This window comes from Ambystoma mexicanum, chromosome 13 (genome assembly GCF_040938575.1).
Source record: "Ambystoma mexicanum isolate Mex_15411 chromosome 13, UKY_AmexF1_1, whole genome shotgun sequence".
NCBI classification, from domain to species: Eukaryota; Metazoa; Chordata; class Amphibia; order Caudata; family Ambystomatidae; genus Ambystoma; species Ambystoma mexicanum.
Window position 1 is genome coordinate 320,596,364 of NC_090938.1, and position 23,521 is coordinate 320,619,884.

Here is a 23,521-nt window from a genome sequence, read left to right on the forward strand (position 1 = left end):
AGAATATCAGAGAAAACCTCTCCTATCACAACACACTCACTAAACTTTACTGACCAATCCCTTGCTACATTCAATCTCATTTGCATGCCTCCCCACCCCAAATTCCCCGGATGTAATACGCGGTGTCCTGGAACTACCGCCATGTCCGCGAAGGTATCTTAACATGGACAGCCCTTCTACCATTTCCACTTCACTCTCTGTGCCATTCCCTCATTGGATGTAGCTAAGAAATCACATGACCATCCACCAATCAAATCCACGATCTCTACATGTAACTGCATCATCATAGATCAGCACTGCAAATGTACGGTGAATCTCTCGGACTACAAGTCTCATACCATTGGCAACCACGATCTACGAGAAATACTAGACAAATCTCCAAGATTTCTACTTGCAGCTTCGTCCATATCCATATGCAAGAACACAAACTACAGGTATGCATATTTTCTATACAGTACATGAACACATTTTCTAACCAACTTTTACCTTGTATAATCTGTAAAATGAATCTACGATCATTTTTTCATTATCCTAAAATGAACTGTGACTTACAAACCTTTATACCGTTTAATTTCTTCATACACACATGCAAATAATGTTAAACTAATCTTTTTCAAATAAAATATATAGACTACATATAATCAAACAAAATGACATGCACACTCTATGATCACATCTCAAAGAATAATATTTGTACAAACACATATTTGGTTTTACTTTTTTTAGTTTATATAATTACTTACATTTATATATATATTGGACAAGCAGGCTCTGACATTCACTCACTATTACGTGGAAAAGCAGGCTATGACATGGACTCACTATTACGTGGAAAAGCTTAGTTGCAGGAATAGTGGTATACAGTGGTACATTATGAATTTAACAAACCATAGTGAAGATATTTTCTTTCCTACAGTTAGTCATAAAATAGTTTTAATGGTTTTAAGGAAGGCGCTGAACATTTCAATTTAAAAAATCTATGTCTAAATTAAAAAGAGGGCTATATACAAACCAAATTACTAATTTCTTTCTTTTACAATTGCAGTGAAGACCATTCTCCTGAAAAGAAGCAGCCGAATTGGAACTACAAACAACAACTAAGAAGCAAACTGCTCATTTTCGAAAAAAAGTAAGTAGAATGTTACCATAATATTTGAATTATTAATCACACTGTAAGCTTAATTCATGCTATTTCTGTGCCTAAAAATAGAGATTCTGCACCATTCTGACCAAAAATCCCCCCGTCTTAAACAGTGATTTACTGGCAGAATGGCCCACAAATTCCTATTTGTCGACACACAAATTACCCAACTCAGCCGCTAGAATTTAGATGTTGTAGAAAAAACAACTGTTTTAATTGTATAGCTTTAGATATACTATTTATACTTCTCCACACCACTAACTTACTTTTTTCTGTCATCTGAACCCCAGTTTAGTAACACATTAATTCAAGAATAGCCATCCCTACTAGTTGTACTTCCCAATGCACAATCACACACCATTACATACATCTTTATCACCTTACTCAAACACTCATGCACACACCACACATGCATTGCAGAACACCCCAACCCATACCTTCTGTATTTTTTTCAACAGACCCTAAAGAATGCCTACCAAAAAGCAACTCCATAGAAAGGGACGCAGAAGTAGAGCAAATGAAAAGAAAAGTCTCCAACATAAACATCCATCTATAGCAGAATTTGTAAAAAAAGTTGAAACACAACAGCTAATACAGTCATGTAGTGAAACAGAAGAAGTTTCTAGTACAAAAACTTTCCCTCCTCTATCAAAAAGTAAAACAACCCAAAAAACAATTAACAGAAAATAAACTATCACTACAAATAAAACTTCTTCTATAAATCTTGATATAGTACAAAGTAAGGATACCAATAAAAGTATTTTAGCCAAAATGTTCTGTCACAAAGTCCTTCAAAATCTTATGAAAACAGGAGAGAAACCAGGTTCAAGACTTCAAACCTATCGTAAGAAAGTAATCTTAGAAGCGTTGATAAACAGTGCACTTCTTCACCTCAGATTACAGAAAGTACTCAAAACAATCTATGAAGAGCTCTTTGCAGGAAAACACATTATTGTTTTCGGAGATCTTCTTCAATTGACACCTGTAAAAGGTGAGCCTATTTTAAAACATTAGGACACAAACTCTGTCGTAAAACTGTTGGCAGCATTGGAAATGTCAACCTTTGGCAACATTTCCAATACAGAGAATTAACACAAAACCTGCGCCAATCTGCAGATCTCACTTATGCCAACATCCTAAAAAGTATCAGAGTTCGTATACTTTCTAGAGAAGCAGAATCAATATTGAAAACCCGGCACATTCATGTACTTTATGGTGATAATACATGTGCTACAGATGTTATGGAACAATTAGCCCACAACAATGTCAATTGTATGGCCTTAATGCCAACTCTTGCAAGCTGTTTCAAATTCAATGAAATCATGTCAAGTAAAGAAATGCAACCAATAATGGAAATTAGCGCCACAGACAAACTAGATGTACATGGAATTACACTACCCATGTGTGACCAAGCCATTGCAAGACTAAACAGTTTAGAAAAATCAATCTCAAACACAGCAGGCTTGGAAAAGATATTAAAATTATCCTTAAACTGCAGAGTAATGCTGAAACGTAACCTTGATGTAGACCAAGGACTAGTTAATGGAGCACTGGGTACAGTTGTTGGCTTTCAAACATACCCACGTGACAACAAAATTCAGTTTGTCAATATTCTCTTTGACAAACTTTCAGAAGTTAAAAGAATAGGATGCTCAACAGCTCGATTCCTTCTCTTCAAAGACATGTATGTACGCAGAGAACAATTTTCTCTAACTCTTGCATATGCAGTCACCATTCATAAATCACAAGGTCTTACCTTAGACAAAGCAATGATAGACATTGGTAACACAGTCTTTAAAGAAGGCATGAGCTATGTAGCACTATCACGCTTACGTACACTTGACGGTCTATTTCTAATCAACTTTGATGCAAGTAAAATAAATGCTGATATTACTTGCATTTTAGAATACAAAAGACTTCGTTCACTATACACCCCCCATCTACAAACATATCCTGTTCCACAAAAAGGAAAATGTTTTAAAAGAAAACTAAATCAAACAGAAATGCAACAGGATGTCACTGCAAATCCTCCGAAAAGAGTAAAAGAACTAAAACTTCATCAAGTACCACAATCAAAAAAGAATCAATTAGGGAAAGTAAACCAGGTACTTCTTCAAAGACGGAAGACAAACTCCAAAAAAAGCAGTCAGATACAGAACTACATGGTCCATTCAAACTCTCAAATATAGTTGGTGTAAGTTGCTACGCAAATGTAGCAATGAATATTCTATTTCAATTACCACCAATTGTTGAGAACATTTACTTACATAGTGCAGACCCATTGTGTTTGCAAATGTTAGTACTTCACAGAAATGCAGCAAACAATCCTGGCAACACGTATAGTGTTTATGGAATAAGACAACAATTGGACTACTGTGCTGCAATGGTGAAATTCACTATAAACTCACAGGAAGATCCACGAGAATTTACTGTACTCCAAGTACTCCAAGAATTTCCAAGTACTGGAAAACAAAAACATACCTATAAATGAAATCTTCCAGATTTCATACATGTGGTAACATACATGCACTCTCTGCAACAATGTGACACAAGAACAAATCCCCAATGAGTGCTTTGTGTATATATCAATACCTAATTGTGAATCCGTTCCATTTCAGCAACTTGTACAAAATGCAAACCACGGTAGAGTATGTTCCACCTGCAATTCAGATAATCGCTCCACGTTAGTAATACAAACACATAGTAAATACGTAATACTAATGCTTCTACGTTACAATGCAGATGGTACCAAAAATAACTGCAAGCTGACTGGATTCACACATGGTCAAATATCACTTGGTAGGAAAACTTTCACAACAATATGTATCATCTACCACGCAGGAGCCACAATCAACTCAGGACACTACACTGCATATATAAAAAAGAAATGTGGATAGTTTGAATGTAATGATAGTACCATTACTCTAAAGCAGAGATTACCATCAAATCTTACAAACGCTTATTTAATGTTCTTAAAACCAAAATCTGATAACTAAACTGTACTTAAACCTTATGTACACTTGTAGTAAAAAAATATAAACTGTCACAAAAATATAAACTGTCACAATATTCCAAAAGCTATCTAACTGCCCAAAGATGCTACAACTAAACAGATAAATTAGGACTACTCAAATAAATAAAAAAATAGACAATTAGAATACGCCAATTGGTGTCTAACTGTCCCAAAATTTAGAAATATTCAAACAGATAAATCAATACCACGAAATTGTATCAAAAAATGAACAGTTAGAATACGACTACGGTATCTAACTGCTCCAAAACTGTACAATATCCAAACAAATACCTAATATCTTACTGCTCCCAAAAACTGGAACAATCCAATGTATAAAGCATTAGCCAGAAACAAGTAAACACTGAAAACAAACAAACAAATAAACTGTAGCATAACAGAAAAAGGTTTTTTTTTAATCCAACATGGATTTTTTTTCTCCCACAGACCCAATGATTTTAGCAACAAACACAGAAACAGCAAATTGCACAGTACTCTCGTTTGTCATCGACTAAATATGAGGGTAAAAAAAAAAGAAAAAATGTTGATTGTACAATGTAATAACTCTTTATAAAATACTAATACTAACATGCTATTTTCTTTTATCACAGAAATGACCAAGAAAAACATGGACTCCTGTTACTAAACCAAATAGTAAGTATAACATCATAAATACAACCATCGCAGCATATCACACCCATACTGGCTTATAACATTGTTCCTTGTAAATTTGTTTTTGACCCAAAGTTATAAGCCACTCTGAGTGTGATATGCTGCGGTGCTTCTGGCCAGGGCATACACTCTTGGGTGCATGGCATATGACTGTGATATGCTGCAGAGCTTCTGGCCAGGGCATAGACTCTTGGGTGCATGGCATATGACTATGTCACACCCATAGATTCAAGCATTGCAACCATTTTACTGTCCGCGGACACAAGGAAGGTCCTAGAACACATTAAACTTGCCAGAGGACAATACGGACAGCCTCCTCAGGACACCCCCATTTTCTTTGTGTATGAACATTTCAGGACACCGCGACTGTTCTTAGAACACTTTCAGCTTGCCAACGAACAATACAGACAACGTCTCCAGGACACCCCCTGCGAACATTCCAACACCCCACAAGTGTTCTTAGCCACTATGAGTGTAAATCCGTCCAGCGGTTCGGGCTGTAGCCGTGCGCAAAGTTTTTTCCCATTATGTCTATAGGAAAAAACAAAAGTTTTGGGACCCCAAACTACCGTGTCCATGTAATATATATACACATATATATAATATACATAATATATATATATATATATATTACATGGCCACGGTAGTTATGGTTAAGTTGCTGTTTCCATAGGAAGAGCACTTTTTGGGCGGCTTATAACTTCGCTCCCCCTGGACGAATCCTCACCAAACTTTGCAAAACAAGTATATGGCCCACTCTGATTTTGTTTGCAAAGTTTGGTGAGGATTTGTCCAGGGGGGGAAAAGTTATAGGGGGGGTCCCAAAACTTTAGTTTTTTCCCATAGACATAATGGGAAAAAACTTTGCTCACGCCTACAGCCCAAACCGCTGGACGGATTTACACCAAATTTGCGGCAGGAGCGTCGGCTTGGTCCTGAAAGCGTGCTTTGCTTTATTTGGTGTAAATCCGTCCAGTAGTTTTTAAGAAAATGACAAAAATATAAGTGAAAAAAATTAGTGATATCTGTGTTTGCTTCGTGGATACACTTCCCTGTTCGCTCCGCGGACAGGACGGTGATTGGGCAAGCAGCTTGCGTGATGTCCGCGGACATCTGACGTGCTCTCTCATTGGATACGGTGAAAGCGTGCAGTGCGTCTGGCTTCAGAGACGCCCGCCATCTTTGTTCCTCGCATGAGAGGCTTTGTCAGCAGGAGCGGGATCTGCCGCCTGCACAGTAAGTCCGTCCGTGTCTGTCTCCTCTTCCTCCCACCCCCGCTCATGCCCCGTGTGTCCTTCTTGTCCCCCCCACCCCGACTCATGCTCCGTGTCTCCCCTGTTCCTCCAGCCCCCCGCTCACGCCATCGGCACACGGTGGCCAGCGGAGGGCCGAGGAGCGGGATCTGCCGCCTGCACACGAACACCGTGTGTCTCTCTCCCTCACCCCCACCCCCCGCTCATGCCGAGTGTGTCTCTCTCCCTCCCCCCCACCCCCACTCATGCCCCGTGTGTCTCTCCCCCCCGCCCATCCCCCGCTTATGCCCCGTGTGTCTCTCTCCCTCCCGCTCATGCCCCGTGTGTCTATCCCTCCCTCCCGCCCACCCCCGCTCATTCCCCGTGTGTCTATCCCTCCCGCTGCCCACCCCCCGCTCATGCCCCGTGTGTCTATCGCTCCCGCCGCCACCCCCCCGCTCATGCCCCGTGTGTCTATCCCTCCCGCCACCCACCCCCCGCTCATGCCCCGTGTGTCTATCCCTCCTGCCGCCCACCCCCGCTCATGCCCCGTGTGTCTATCCCTCCCGCCGCCCACCCCCGCTCATGCCCCGTGTGTCTATCCCTCCCGCCGCCCACCCCCCGCTCATGCCCCGTGTGTCTAACCCTCCCGCCGCCCATCCCCCGCTCATGCCCCGTATCTCTATCCCTCCCGCCGCCCACCCCCCGCTCATGCCCCGTGTCTCTATCCCTCCCTCCCACCCACCCCCCGCTCATGCCCCGTGTCTGTCTCCTGTTTCCCCCCACCCGCTCATGACCCGTGTCTGTCTCCTGTTTCCCCCCACCCGCTCATGCCCCGTGTCTGTCTCCTTTTCCCCCTCACCCGCTCATGCCCCGTCGGTACACCCCGTTCCGGCGTCGCCAGTTCGGCCACGGGATGATTTGGCGCGCCGCACACCAGTGCACATCGCCTGCTGTTTAGGGAAAAGTTCAGTGCCGTGCACTGAAAATGCGAGTTTCAACTTCACCCCACACTATTTTAAAATGAAACTGTTCTAGAGCGGTTTCATTTTAAAATAGTGTGGGATGAAGTTGAACTTGCACTTTCAGTGCACTGCACTGAACGTTTCCCTAAACAGCAGGCGATGTGCTCTGGGGTGCAGCGCACAGAGCAGAATTGATCTGCCAGGCTCACGAGGGTGGGGGCTGTGCTGCTCGGAGCAGACTGCTCCGAGCAGCACAGCCCCCACCTTCGCAGGCCCAGCTGTGTACTCTGCGTGGCTGTGGTGCCTGCATGAAGAACTCGCAGGACATTTATGTGCGGCCAGTTCGGCACGGGCTGCCGCGCCGAACCGGCTCCTGCACCGAACCGGCCGCGCCAAATCATCCTGCGCCGAACCGGCCGCCCCGAAATGTCCTGCTCTGTGCCCTGTGTCTCTCTCCTGTACCCTCCCACCCCCACTCATGCCCCGTGTCTGTCTCCTCTTCCCCCGCACCCCCCTGCTCATGCCCTGTGTCTGTCTCCTGTACCCCCCACCCCTCGCTCATGCCCCGTGTCTCTTTCCTGTTGCCCCCCCACCCCCGCTCATGCCCCGTGTCTGTCTCCTGTAGCCCCCCACCCCCCGCTCATGCCCAGTGTCTGTCTCCTGTTCCCCCCACCCCCGCTCATGCCCCGTGTCTGTCTCCTGTTCCCCCCACCCCCAGCTCATACCCCGTGTCTGTCTCCTGTTCTCCCCACCCCCGCTCATGCCCTGTGTCTCTCTCCTGTTGCCCCCACCCCCTTGTCATGCCCTGTGTCTGTCTCCTGTACCCCTCCACCCCACGCTCATGCCCCGTGTCTTCCTCTTGTTCCCTCCCACCCCCTGCTCATGCCCCGTGTCTTCCTCTTGTCACCCCCTCCTATGATGCCCCTTGTTGACCTCTTGTTCCCCCCACCCCCCACTCATGCCCCGTGTCTCCCTTCTTCCCCCGCACCCACCCTCATGCCCTGTCTTCCTTCCCCCCCACTCCCCGCTCATGCCCCGTGTCTCCCTTCTTTCCCTCCCCACCCCCCGCTCATGCCCCGTGTCTGCACTGTTGGAACAGGGCCGACACAGGGCATGAGTGGGGGTGGGGGCCCCACCTTGCCCTACCCCCGCTCATGCCCTGTGTCTCTCCTGTTCACCCCGCTCATGCTCCGTGTCTGTCTCCCTCCTTTTCCCCCGCTCATGGCCCGTGTCTCCCCTGTTCACCCCCACCCCCCGCTCATGCCCCGTGTCTCCCTTCTTTCCCGCTCATGCCCCGTGTCTCCCTTCTTTCCACCCCCTGCTCATGCCCCGTGTCTCCCTCGTGTTACCCCCCACTCATGCCCCGTGTCTCTCTCCTGGTCTTCCCAACCCCCTGCCGATGCCCTGTTGTGTTCTCTTTATACACCCTGCCTTCCCTTTCCCTGGTGTCCATCTTGGTGAAAGATTTTCCTTCCTACACCGGGACGCCTGCCTGCGGTGTTCTGGTTTGGGAAGAAAAATCTTTTTTTTACCACCCCGGGTTCCCACTTTGAGAACCTAGGATGCTAGTGGTCTTCCTCCATTGAAAAGGATGTTATGGTTACGTTGCACTAATAAAAAACTATGAAATTCAGTGAAAAAAATGTGTTAAAGTGACTTTATGGTTAAGTTGCACTAATAAAAACCTATGAAATTCAGTAAAAAAACTTTGTTAAAGGGACGTTATGGTTAAGTTGCGCTACTAAAAACCTATGAAATTCAGTGAAAAAACTTTGTTAAAGGGACGTTATGGTTCAAAGTAAAACCGAAAAACCCCTGAAATTCGGCAGTTATGGTAAGATAAGCAACCATAACTCGCACCACCGTGCACTGTTAACACTAACACCCAGGACATCTAAGATGACATCACAAATGTCATTGATGACATCACTGATGACATCACATGTGCATTTACTTTTCATGAAAACTCTGTACAAGGGATTCTTATAATGCTGACCAAAAACTGTCAAGGATCATTGGGGATAAATATCATGAGCTAATTAGTGCATTAAGCAATGCATTGATATAAATAGCATTCAATTATGAAGTTCTATCCAGTATACTAAGCTACTCATGCTGAAACATAGGCAGTGTGTGCAGCATACATGATGAAGGTGCAATATTCATAATCTTGCCATGTTGAATAGTGAAATGATAACTGCTTTCTTATTAGAGTTTTGCGTACTGTGAAACATGTAATAAGTAGATAATAAAACCCACTTAATACATAATTATTACAGACAAAACACAAAGAGACAACAACACATACAAATATGAGTATATACAGGGACAGTGAAGTAAACAAAAAAGCAGAAATAGTAGCAGAAAGAGTTCATAACCTAACTGATTGTCTTTATGCAGAGAAATTATTGCTCTGTTTCAAAGCTGCTACTTACCATATGTATGTGTGTCACATGATGTGACTGCACCCTAAGGAAAGGAGAGTGAGTACAATGTATACAAATATGAGCATATATAGGGAAGGTAGAGTAATAAAAATAAAACTATGAGAAAGTGCTGATAACCCTAATGATTATCTTCATGCACAGAAAGGATTGCTCTCTTTCAAGCCTGTGTCTTCCGCTATGTATATGTTTCATTTGATGTGACTTGACCCTAAGTCTACAAATATAGTACCTTTTCAATTTTTACTTCCTGACTGTTACTGCAGAAAACTATGTGGCCTAGATATGTCAGTAAACGGAAAAAAGGGAGAGCCAGACATGTGATGTCATCAGTGATGTCATCAATGACATTTGTGATGTCATCTTTGATGTCCTGGGTGTTAGTGTTAACAGTGCATGGTGGCGCGAGTTATGGTTGCTTATCTTACCATAAATGACGAATTTCAGGGGGTTTTCGGTTTTACTTTGAACCATAACATCCCTTTAACAAAGTTTTTTCACTGAATATATATGGGAAGGATAGCTGCGGTTCACGCTGCTTGAGTGGCCCTTAAAAATAAATCATATTCTATTGTTCAGAAACCAGAACATTTGAATAAGAAAAATCAGAGGCTGCTGTGCTGGAACCATATATATTAAACAAATGCAACTGTATGTATCTCTTGTCAAATATATCAATCTGTTTATTAATCGCTATCTATCCATCTTCATTTATTATTCTCCCTGTATGCATCACTTTATATCCCTCTGTCCATTTGTCTGTATACATCTATCTCAATGCATATCTCTATGTCTACATCTTTATCTAGCCAACACTCTCTATGCATCTGTCTGTAACTCTATCCACATGTCTGGTGATCTATCCATATTTTCTTGCGAACTCTGTTACTCGATAGTCTCCCCCTAAACCTTGCACACACAGCTCCTTCTGTATATTTGCCTGTCTCTCTGTATGTCTGAAGTATAGGTTCTTTCACCGTATGTAATGAATAACCAACAATAATATGCCTAGTCTAGTTTCAAATATACCAATAATGCCATTATACAGTTGGTAGAGTCACAATATATAAGGTAAAGTCCTAAAAGAGCACATGTCCATTACCTGGCATCCTTTAAAACGATCACCAAGAATGCCAACCACAAAAGCCAATGTTTGTGCTTGATGCACTTGCATTGCTGGGCTGGCATCCACAGTTAGATTGCTCTGTTGAATCTCCCCACTGGGTATTGTGAAGGCATCATGAAGTAGGACACCGACAACAGACTTCAAGTTCAAGCAAAGAATATTTATTAACTTAAATGTCAGGATGGTTGAAGGCCTAACTTGCCCTACGCTAAGGTGGGATATCCCAACGTAAATAAAACTAAGGAAAGTCTGAGTCAAAGAGTTCAACTTAAAAGTCTGTCTGTGTCGAACACCTATCCTTGCCCTCACAACTACAATGCACCAATACAGATGGTAGGGATGTCAAAGCCAAAAGAAACAGTTTTTAACTGAAAGATTTTAGCTTCTTCCACCTCACAGCTTCCGTTCAGCTCCCCTTCCCCAAGCATAAGAAAGTTCCATGACAAATGTTCAATGTTTACCTTTCTCCAGTTCAAGGTGATACAGTTCAGCACCAATTCTTGGGGTTCCTTTCCCCAAGTTTCACATAAAACAGTCCAAAACAAAGGGGTCTATAGACTCTGTTCCCAGGACAACAAGGGTAGTTCTCTGTGTCTCAGGATTCCTTTCCCCAAGTCAAGTAACATAATAGTTCAAGGGAAAAAGGTCTTGAGGCTCCGTCCTTAAGACAACATTCACAGTTCATCAACTCTCAGGGTTACCTTCCCCAAGACTTCAGCGTAACAACTTGCACTTGGTTCAGTCCTTTAAGGTTCAACAAAAATCCAGGCCAACGTGACCCTCCTTCTGGTTTGCATCATCAGCCTACTTGTAGTATTCCGTCTTGGTATATTTCACACTACAGGGCTCACTGGTCCAGGCGCAGTTGTCAGACCAGATGGTCCACCCATCAGAAGTCACAACCAAGATCCCCGGCCTCCTGCTCCTGTGCACCAAGTCACCCTTGCTTAGTTCTTTTATTTGGCCTCTTGGTTTAGGGTGTAATCTTGCACCCCTCTGGCTTCTCCTTTCTTGCCCTGTGGCCCTGCTACCACTTGTAAAACACCCCTTTCCAGATCTTGGCCTTGCCACACTGCATTCACTCATAAAAGTTCACTCTTTGGCATTCTTCAGCCTGCCATCTACTTGACTTTAAGGTTTGAGTGAAATTGTTGTGCAACATATACGGACTAGTGTTTACTTTCAGTACGTTGTTCAATAGGCACTTATGTTGTTTGATTATGTTCAGTAATCCCTCAAAAGTAATTGACTCAACAAATCTTCAAAACGTGCCTTTCATTGGGAAAATCCATTTATATTCCTCTTAAAATGTTTCCCATCATTTCTTTAGTTCATTTAGCAAACACTCAAATCATATATGTGACTTTTGCAACATTTCTGTTTCCTTTTCAGGTTTATAACACTTTCTGTGTACAGCCTTAATTGAATCAATATGGGGAAGTTTGTTTGCAGATATTATTTCTCTTCTTAAGCCTTCTATTCAGTTTAACAAAGGCTTGTCAGTTTGTATCAACTCCCGTTGGTAGTTTACCAGCACGGACAATGCGTTTGCTGATACTGTCGCTTTAAGGTATTGCGCTTGTGTGCAGAGCTACTTGGTGATTCCTGCATCTCTGAAACTCAACAGCTCTTGAGCTCTTGGATGCATACATGGCATCGCTTCAAGGATTCCCTGCTACCACGATGGTTAGGGGTCTTTAGTCTGGCCCTAAGACGCTCCGGCATGGCTCTCACGCCCGGAGTTAATGAGCACCAGCCTTTGGAATTATGGGATCGACCCAGCTCGGCACTGCTTCCCGCTGTGCAAACTCTGCATACAAGTTTAGGAGTTTTAAAGCCAGTCTCAAGACACTTTGTCTCGGCGTGCTCCACTCCCCATAGTTCGCCAAAGCTCCTGCTGGTCTTCTTGTTCTGCTGCTCCACGTCTACCTCTGTATTGCTTCTGCTCTCAAGGGTCTCCTGCTGTCCTCCTTTCTGTACCTTACACAGGTCATCTGGTTGTCTCTCTGCCCTGCTGGTCTGGTCTCCTTTTATACACCTGCAGTCCCTTGACAGGCTGCAGGGGTGGAACCCCAATTAGTCCTGCCCGACCACATTCACAGGGAAATGTCTTTAACATCCTCACTGACCTACATCATCTCCTGAGCTAAATATTACCCACTATTGATAGGAATGTGAGGGTAGATGAGTAGTCGTCAGACATGGCCCCCCGCTGAAGGCATCTCAGTCAGGCCTTATGATAGGCTCTGCAAGGCCTTTTCTAACTTGGTGTCAGCCTTGCTTCGCTGAAACGTTAAGCACTGCCTCACAATCGAACATGGCTGTATCCCGACCAGGGCACGGCCCCCCATCTCCATACATCTGCAATAAAAACTGCTTGACTTCACCCTCCCAAATGCACATCACCACCACCAGCTGAGGCGAACGTTAAAAACGTGGTCCAGCTGTACACATAATCAGTGTCTTGACTCTCCTACTCCCCTTCAATCTGTCATTGCTACCAATCTCTCATCTCATATTTATGGGATGCTACTACGGGCCAAGCCACGCCCTACCTAAAGGCGTTCATCTGCACAGCACTTGAGGCCATACCAATGGCAGTTGGTGCTATACAAATGCAATATAAAATAACATAAGAACCTGCCCACTACCCCCAACAGCCTGAGCCCAATGACAGTACTGTCTACCTGTTGGTGCCGAGGTGCCAGCACTTAAGTGCATTCACCTCCAGTTGGATGCTGGCTTTTTCCATAGAGATGATGCCATCACTGCAACCCAGGCTCACAGCCGGCACCTGAGTGGGGGTGGTTAGGGTATATTGTGAACTGGTACTAATATATTAATAGCACAGTAAACATTTTATTTCATTCTAGTTGTTAGTATAGGACACTGTTTCTTAAAGAAAACTTTAAGAGTTTAACTTTAAAAGTTTTTATTCATTTTACCCAAATTAAATTGACAGTGAAAACAAGTAATAATATATTTGGATTGTGTGCGCATGGAGTTTTAGTTGATAAAATAATAATAATTAAACTTGGTTTGATTAATAATGTATACATTTACAGTAACGTTTAAACAAAATATTATGTGATTTTGAAGAGTAAAAATGTTTTCGTATTGTTCCTGTAGAGCTTACTATTTTCATAGAAACATAATATTTTTCTATTCTGCGTTAAAGCCGAAATCGAAACCTAACTAAACCTTGGAAATGTGAGCACTCAAAACCGATTCCCTTCATAATTTGTCCCTGAATCCCTCGTAGTAAAAATTGCAACGGTAAAATGTAGCAAGTAACATCAAAATAAAGATAAGATGCAATTGAAAGAAACTGAACAGACGAAAATCAAGTTTAGATTTGAAAAAGCTGCTGAATGAGGACAGGCTTCTTTTTACATTGCTAAAATGGAAAGTCTAGAAATCATGTAAGCAAAATAGACGGTATTACAATAATATGTATGCAAATGTGTGCTTGATGAGAAACGATGTGCCACTTTGATATTCAAGTTGATGCAAGTACAAGCCATTTTTTTAATTGAAGTGTAACATGTACAGAAAATATTTTTTATTGAAATGTAGGGAAATGTGTTACTTATTTTGCCAATGGGTACTCAAATATATTATCTATTTCCCTCATTTACATAGTTAAGTCATCAAGATGTGCGTATGACATAGCAATCATCTGCACATCCATGGGTTCTTCAAGCAGAATTTTTATTTCACCATCGCGAATGAAGCAATGATTACCATCTTCTGGGACTATCAACCTGCTCAATTGTGCCCATTTGCTGTGCCTCTCATCTAACAAACAGGCCAGTGTTTAATCAATAACGACATGGGGATATGAACATTTTCTTGTCAATGGGTAATGAAGCCTGTGTTGAAGGGCGTGTTTTTTCAAGTTGGGGGCTGCACTGGCAGTGTGGAGGGACGAGTACCCAGAGGACGCCTTAACTGCCTCACCTGCTTTGAATAAGGGTTACCATCTCACCCATGGCGAAGCCCGTGTTTAAGGGCATGTTTCAAGTTGGAGGCTGCCCTGGCTGTGCGGAGGGTCTAGGACCCAGAGGAAGCCTTACCTGCTTTGAAAAAGGGTTACAATCTCTTTCAAAGCCTGTGTTGAAGGGTGTCTTATTTTAAGTGTGGGAAAAGAGGTAAAAGAAGTGCAACTTGTGAACGTTTTTGAGCTTGGACAAGCGGAGGGCTTTATGCCGGTTTGCTGGTTTTCTGGCAATAAAACTAGGGTTCAGAAAAGGCCATTAGTGGAACATTTTTGCACATTTGCATTTGCTTCCTGGCCCCTAGGCTACCCGCTGTTTCTTAACCCCCTCCTTTAGCCTTCAGCCTGCTATTAGCTCGTTGCTTGTACCCTCTTTGCACTGTTGTGACACTCCCAGATCGACAATAGACAATCAAACCAGCTAACCCTGATATTTATTGTTTGTGCTAGAGATCACGGTATGCGTGGGGTAATAGGACTATGGGTGCCCCTTAAGTCAATCCGGCATCCCACATTTTACTGTGATCTTTGTTTTTTTGATGCAGTGCTTTGTTTTTTTGTTTTTGTTTTCTTTTTTTAACTGTGCTTAGTTTTAGTTTTCCTTTTCGGGCTGACTTATTGTCGACTGGCGATTGCCGGGAACCTGAGAACTGGTGGGTGGACAAAAGTTGGTTTTATTGCCTTCCGGGTCTTTAACTGCTTGAGGTTGGAAACTGCCTATTACCGAATATTATTATGGTCAAAAGGAAAGATGAAGGGGCAGTTCCCCCGGGGGCTCGTCAAAGCAAAATCTCAAGGCTGTTCTGGCCCATTAAAGAAGTGAACACCCTGATTTTAGAGATTAAGGATTTGTTATTGGATATTGATGTCATCAAATCCTGGACTCCCAAAGGTCAACCAGAGAGTGAGTCCAAGGAAGGAACACAACGGGGAGCTAGAGAGTTGCTCCCAGCTGCTAACCCCAATTGTGTGGCTTTAGCTGATGATGTGGATTTGATAATTTTTTGTGAGCCTCAACCTATGAAAGCTAAACTTCCAGAGGGATCCAGAATTTGTGCTTAGCACTGTTTGAAATAGCTCAAAACCAGTCCAAGAAAGGGGGAGACATTTTTCTTTTCTAATCCACTGTAATGGTGTGGAGAATGGGATTTGTAGTACAAACATTATTGAAATGTACCCACAGGATGTTCATCCGGATCTCATCGGGTGTGGTTGTTGTGGATGGGGTTATTTTTTTCAGCTCACCACTGTTAGCCTGCTTTCTGATGATGATGTGAATGTCAGTTCTGAGATCTTTTTCATTATTGTATGCCAATCGCTTTTATTCTCTTTTAGTCAGTGATCAATCAGCAGGTTGTACAATGGCATTCTCAGTCGAACCCCAGTGGAATGTTGTGACCCCCAAGAAACGAGGGAGACTAGGCGGGGTACAGCCTTCAAGAAAACGGAAATTGGGTAGTTCATCACATGCTGGAACAAAGCAGTTTTGTGATGTCGGTTCCCAGACCTGTCTTGCTGGCATAGTCACAATCACAAATACAGAACACTGTATTCCGAACCAGAAAGTTGAGGAAATTCTCTCTGATCTCCAGATAGTACAATTCCATGTCATTTCATTGCAGGATATTTTTTCGTGGGGTTCTTTACTGCGATTTTCTTTTTTTTTAAAACCACCTAATTTTTTTTGTTGGGTGGATTCTCCCCCAACCCCCTCCATTTTCTAAACAATTCGATGGTTTTTTTCAAAGAAAAATTTGCGGTAAAAATCCCAGTGAAAAAACATCCCACTATGAAAGGACGTCATACCGATAATACATAGTATTGAAAAATGGTTGAGAGAGTTGATGAGTGAGAACAGGGGACTAAAGGAGAAGGTGGTATCTTTGGGTGCTGGGGTAACAGAACCCAGTGGACTTGGTCCAGGTATCACAGAGCCCCCAACATGTAATGCTCCTCAAGCACCTCCATCGGGCACGCTTAAGAGCCCTTTGTCTATTATGAGTATTCCCAAGTCTAGTAGTAATCAGTCCCCTGTGTGAATACGCTCCCTAGGGGGTTCCAGAAGATTCAGTGATTTTGTTCCCCCTTTTTCAGACCTTAATGCTTTAGCTTTGGGAAATGTATCTGGATCTAAGGGGACAAGAAATGCATGAAATATCATTGTAAGTAACTCAAGGCCCTCTGTAGCCATTGTCAATGTGCCCAGGTTAGCCCCTCACTCTTTTGAGGATACAGAAACCTTGACAAATGTATCCATTGGATTTGTCATACTAAGGGCTGCCTCTCAATTATTAGAGAGGATATTGTGCATTGTACTAGGGGTGTTATCCCCAATACTAGTTTTGATTTGATACATGTGTTCTTATTGTCAGGGTCTATATTGGAGGGTCTTCTTAGTATTGACCGTGTGTCCTACCCCCCTAGGGGCATTACAATTAGGTCTCCACATAATTTTCAGAAACTATTGGTATGCTCTGTATCCCGATAGAAATGTGAATATATCCTTTGATCCCCAGTGTACACAAGGCCTGGCCCTAATGAGAACGTGTTTTAGCACAAGTCAGGGTAGCAATTTCAGTGATCTGGAAGAAGTGGTTTGACTGGGCACAGAGAAAGGTCGATCTGTGGAAGTTGCTCATGGTTATAAATTATTATCCTGGAATATGGCAGGTGTGAATAGGTTGTGCTGGATGTGCCTGATTGGTTGTCTTTTATTTGCAATTTCCAAATGATAGCTTTACAGGAGACATGGTCCTCTGAGCTAATTTTCAAGGATTTCAAACTTTCCATGTCCCGCAGTCAAAGGCCCCAAAGGTAGACCCAGTGGTGGTCTTTTGATGTGGATAGACCTTTCACCGGGTTGGAAGATAGGAGCCGCCTCTACAGATTCCTCGGACCTCCAGTCATTGTTAGTCTGGAATGGTAAAGATGATTTGCTGCGACTCTTTCACATCTATAATAGACCCTCGACTATAGTTGGGAAGGCACCCTTGTTTGTTTACCACAGCATATCAATGCAAAGATGAGATGTGTCCCCGCAAATAATTATATTCTTGTGGTTTGGGACCTTAACTTACAAATAGAGCCCCACAATGACCTGCTATGGTTATGGGAAAACCAAGATCAGGCATAGGACATTCCTTCCCCGATTGCTGTTCACCATATTAGAATGCACCATTTGGTCCTACAGTCAGCCTGTATGTGTTCAATTTAAACCTGAGGCCCTGTAATGGACATTTTGTTAAAGATCAACCCGCTGGGAAGACTTTTATGGGCCACAATGGGAGTTCTCTTATTGATGACATCTTTATACCGGGGGTTGACTGGGCAAGGGTTGATGACTTTGAGATTTGTGTAACATCAGAAAGTGATCATTTACCACTAACCATTAGCATAGGGGGACGCAATCTGGAGGTGGGTAAAGTTAGTGGTCAACTTAATAACCAAATTGTAGAGCTACATGGCCATGCTCGCAAATTGGCAAAGTGGGTTAATTTAATAAGCCGTGACATTAAACACTGCATTTATGCATCCATTCTGGATAGCCTTAGAGTTTTGTGATGAGGAATCAGTGATTCAGAAATACTGAATGAGTATGGGAAATTCAAAGACAATCTAACTCCTCATATTTTTGTTCCTGCTGGCACACTTAAAAGGAAAACTTTGGGTATGCCTGGTTGGTATGATTGTGTATGTCGTACGGCTGAAAAGAAAACTGAGTTGTGCTCAAGCGTCCAGTTGGTGGTGGATAGACAGAAACTGCACACTTTGAGACAAAACTATAAAAATGTAATCAACTCTAAAAAGAGAGAATTCATACAGGGGAAATGGTATGCTCTCCATAATGCTTCCCTATCTGGGGATTATCCCTTATTTTGGAAATTTGTATCTGATCGTGATTTGGATGGGGATCAGACTATTCAATGTTGCATCAATGAGGAGCATTGGTGGGTACACCTTTCTAGGTTATATCAGGATTCTGCCTTTCTTCCTCCTTCTAGTATCTCTGTTATCTCATTTTCCTCTGATTCTTTGTTAATTAAGGTGGATGAGGTAGAAGCTGCCCTTAATTATTCAAAGAGTGGTAAAACAGCTGGTCCTGACCTTATCCCTATAGATCTGCTGAAAGATGAGGTAGCTATCTGGGCACCTGTGTTATTTAATATTTTTAACGCCATTTTAAATAATGGAGAAATTCCTAAATCTTGGTGTTTGGCTGTGATTTTACCTGTATAGAAAAAAGGGGAACTGAATCTCCAGCAAACTATCGCCCGATCTCCCTCTTGGACAGTGCTGGAAAGCGGTTTGGGAAAATCATATTAAAACATTTGCAGGAGTAAGCGGATAGGGATATCGTTATTAGTGATCTTCAAGCAGGATTTAGGAAATATTGGGCTACAATGGAACAGTGTTTTATGCTTTTCATGCTAATTCAAAAATACACTGTTTAGAAGAAAATGTATTTATATGTGGTATTTTGGATTTTAAGGACAGCGTTCGTCCTCTCGGCTCGTAAGGCTCTAGTTAATTTGATTTACGCCAGCTATATTCAGAAAATAAGGCCTGTGTATGATCTGGGTTGAGTGGTGAGTTGACGCGAGCCTTCCATGTTGACATGGGTGTTAGACAAGGCTGTGTCTTGGCTCCCCTCCTTTTTAATATGTACATCCAAGAGATCATAGATGCTCTATTGAGGGAATGCCAGCACTGTCCCAAGATAGATGGCATCTGTGAAAGATCCTGCATTATTTTATGCGGATGATGCAGTCTTAATTGCCATAACCCAGCAAGATTTAAGAAAATGTTTGTCTATTTCTTAGGCCTGAATATTGATACATCTAAGGCAGTGGTGTTTAGACCTCAATCTTTCAAATATAGACCAATAATTTTGAATTGAACAGGTAACCCATTGTGATTATCTGGGATTGAGATTTCATGAGACTGGTGGCTGGGTAGGACAAATTAATAAATCTGCAATCAGTTGAGAAATTCAGTGGAGCATAATGTCTTTCTACTTTAAACATAGTAGTGGTGCATTATCCCCAGCCACGGATTTGTATGAAAAGCAAGCTCTATCTGCTTCCATGTACGATTCAGAGTTATGAGGCTATGCTAAGACGAGCACCTGTGAACACACATTTTTGAAAAAACTGTTGATGCTCCCCTCTTCTTTGGTCTATCTGGAGCTTGATAGTGTGCTAGTTGGATATCAAGTCACCATTAAACCGGTTAGTTTCTTGGCCAGAATATGGAAGCAACGTGGTTTGGAAAAACTCTGGGATGCACTGTCACATCTTATGTCGTTAGAGGGTGGAAACAGCTTGAAATGGCTTTTACATATTAAGAAAACCCTGCAAAGTTTGGATGCTTCTGACTTGTGGGAAAACCCTCGAGGATTGACTCTCCAAGCTACTAAGATTCTAAAAAATACAGCTTAAGTGAGAGTTAGTGAAAATCCTTTGGTAGATGCTGCTAAATTAAAGCTGGGTTTAGAGTACCTTGAGTTCAGGTTGCAATCTGGATTTAAATCCTACCTGGACACAATTTCTCCATTTGAAAAATCTATGTACCTGTGTTTTAGATTGGGTATACTCCCAGTTGCCTCTTTTACCCAATCATTGAGGGCCTCAGTGTCGAGCATGTGCCCATTGTGCGGGGTAGGCAACTAAACGATTTTACTTTTCTTGCTGATTTGTGATAAGACTCTGCATTTGAAACATATGTATCTGAGACCCATTTTAAGGGACACAGGGATTTGATGTTCTGCCCTTGCATAAGCCTTGATCTTGGTGCTTGTAGAAGGGCCAGAGAAGGTTGCAAGGGTTATTTCCTTGTCTTTTATCTTTTAGGGATTTTATTTTGTGTAGTTATGGTTCTTGGCTGAGAAATGTATAGTGTCTGTTGCGTCATGTACTGTTGTTATCTTTTTTCATGAGCTTGTATTGTTTTGTATTTTTTACATATTTTATTCTCTACTTCATGAAATCTGTTTTTGTATATTCGACTTGATGTTTTACACTGAATAAAAGTCTGAAAATGAAAAATGAAAAACTTTTTTTTTCTCCCCACTAGAACGCCATGTGCTTCAATAGAAAATAGATCAAGGAACAAAATGTAATTAATTTTATTCCACTGGCCATCGATAAACCGAATTAGAACGATTGCATGGAATGTGACAGTCGACCTAAAAATTTAAATTATGGCTTGTAGTACGCATTGTGTTTTTCCACTGAATGTGTGCGCAAAAAGTTTGAATCTTTGGTTGGATGTATTCCACTTTTGTTCTGTTGAATTAAGAAGTATAACGACTTGGTAAATTCCCAACTATGAGTATTTACTGAAAAATGTATCTGGGTTTTGCGTTATGTAATGTGACGACAGGGTACGTTATCAGAAAATTGAAGGTAAGATGCATTGGAAATACTATTTCGGATCGATCTATATATACGTAAAAATACATGCCCTATCCATTGGGCCAAGACAGTTCCTGAGAACTTCCCCTTTTAGCTATTGTATACCTGTATTAAGAACTGTGTTTTATTAAAAGCCATGGCTTTTTACCTTAACAATGATTCTGCAACTTCTTTTGAACATGCAGTTGGCAGTGATAGAAATTATAGTGGCAGGTGACCTGTACATCCAAATACTGTGTTAAGAGTCCAGTTTTGGTTCACATAAAATCAAACTCTGCATTGGTTGGCACTGGGTAGGGGACAGAGGGGAAGGAGCATGTGTGGAATGAGAGGAGATCCCATTGGACAGGATGTAGGGCATTGTGGGCCAGTATCCAATTTGCATACATTAATTATAATTTCACTGTAATAAGTAATGCAACAACAGAACTAATGCAATAACAGAGATTAAAGTCACAGGATATGGTTAATAGCTTTTGAATATGCAACCCAAATGAAAAAACAAAATTACATATGCTTAAGGAAACATACCCAACCAGACTGAATTTAAGTGTCATCAGTGTCATCAGAATGATCATAATATTTTCCAATCATAATGATAATGTATAGAACATAGTGTAAGACACGGTACACTTTCAAATAAGATTTGGGTCTAAGTAACTATTGAACTCTAATCCAAAACTAAAGTTCAAAAATATTGTCTGCCCTAGTTACATCCCACCCAGTCTTACATTCACTTGGTTTACTACTTTACCACCCACCTTTCTGGTAGCACAAAATGCAGGACGTGCAGATCTGCAGCCAACAGCTCTAAATTGTTGCAATACAATGGTTAACAAAAACACAACACTGCATCCTTAATTACCTGTCTAGAACTAGTTATCATATACATTCTTGAATGCCCTTGTTGTGAAATCTCTGTAAGGTGTACCATCAAACCATTCTGACCTCATTTTACAAACACATTTGTGTGATGCACAACAGAGAATACAAATATATGACTGCTAAACAATGTGGAGAAAGATGCTGATGAGTGTTTACATCTCAATTACCTTATCATTAACATGTCATGGCTCCCAAGAAGGAACATGAACTGGATAAACCATATATTCTGCCCTTGACCCACAGTAAAATGTTCATCAATTTACTCACCCAATCCTGAATATGATTACTGCAATGGTTGGGTGATCTACCTATCCATTTCCAAACTGATCTTGTGTTAGTGGTCTATCAACCCCGTATATTAGCAGTAGGCAACCATGATCTGTCACCATGGACTATATTTTTTATGGCTAACGGGAATTTTAAGCCAAAACAGCCAGATGGACACAGCTTTCCCACCCCTGCTTTAAATGATCAATCCAGTAATTTACACATATTGTGGTCTGCAACTTGTCCACTAGATATTCTATTGAACCGACCCATTAACCAGCCCCTGATGATTTGATGCATTTACCTTAGGTTTATCTGTTCATCCCTGTCACTCCTCACCCCTCATGCTACTACCACCTCACCCCCACACTTGGGAGGCACCACCATTTTCTTGCAGGTAACATACCTGTCTGGCTAAAACCAGAAGCGTGAAGAAGAATATGAAGAACGATATGCTTCCCATTATCTTCGGATCCTTCAGCACACCAGGCCTTAAAAACAAAAAATTGTTGATGTACCATTTTAATAGATTATAATCACGGTTTTGATTAGCATATGTCTACCCTGACTTAAGAATGCAGAGACCGGATTGTCAATATAATGTCTGTATTTGATGACTGTACTCTTTGTGTTGGGTAATCGTCATGCCTTGGTCTGCAGTGAAGCTCTGGCTCCTGCACTGCATTTATTGTGAGCTAACTGACACAGATGACAGGTCCTCTGTCACAAGAAAAATTGTGTTGAAACCTAGAGTGCATGCCCCACCCCACCTCACAAATAACTGAGCCATTGATAAGAGAATTTTCTATTACCCATGGTTGGTGGTTATTTGGTGAACTGCTAAGAAAGTTTATTCAGTTAAACAAATGAATATGCTACATCCATAGGTTAATAGCTGTGATCATGCACCTGTGTGGAGGGGATTCGGGAACACAGCAGCTGGGAAAGGGGTCATGAAATCTACTGAATCCCTTGCCCCTGGAATGTATTCTGTAATCAGTTCCCATGAAGAGAAACATGTGCGTGGGAATGCAGGGGCTAATGGAATGGATGCAAAGTTTAACCCCTTGGAAGGAGAAGCACTGAACAGGATTATCAAACTATCTGCAATACCTTCAACACAATAGGAGACGAAGAACATTAGCTTGTATGTGCCTCTTGGAATAGACTTGTCGTAGCCACTGTCAGAAAGAAATGATAACCGACTGGATTCTGGACTCCATGCGTAGCCCATGGGAGAAAGTGAACCTGAACTGGATGCTTTTTATGCATTCGAACAAAACCCAATTGGGTTACTGCAGCTCCTGGAAGAGAAGGAGAGCCTAATCGGAATTCATGATCCCTATACAAATGGCCTATAAAACATTGT

The 23,521-nt window shown here is 42.1% G+C and overlaps 1 protein-coding gene and 1 long non-coding RNA gene across 22 annotated transcripts in view; one reads left to right on the forward strand and one right to left on the reverse strand.

Moving 5' to 3' along the window:
* The window catches only part of ADCY4 (adenylate cyclase 4), a 1,677,325-nt gene that overhangs the window by 373,395 nt on the left and 1,280,409 nt on the right, over positions 1–23,521 (reverse strand). For all 21 annotated transcript variants that reach the window (XM_069633796.1, XM_069633797.1, XM_069633789.1 and 18 more), the window contains one exon: positions 22,559–22,643. In XM_069633796.1, the coding sequence (XP_069489897.1) occupies positions 22,559–22,643 (85 nt within the window). The remainder of the gene's footprint in view (positions 1–22,558; positions 22,644–23,521) is intronic.
* Positions 1–23,521, forward strand: part of LOC138521180 (uncharacterized) — a 184,862-nt gene that overhangs the window by 130,233 nt on the left and 31,108 nt on the right. The gene's annotated exons all lie outside the window — the stretch shown is intronic.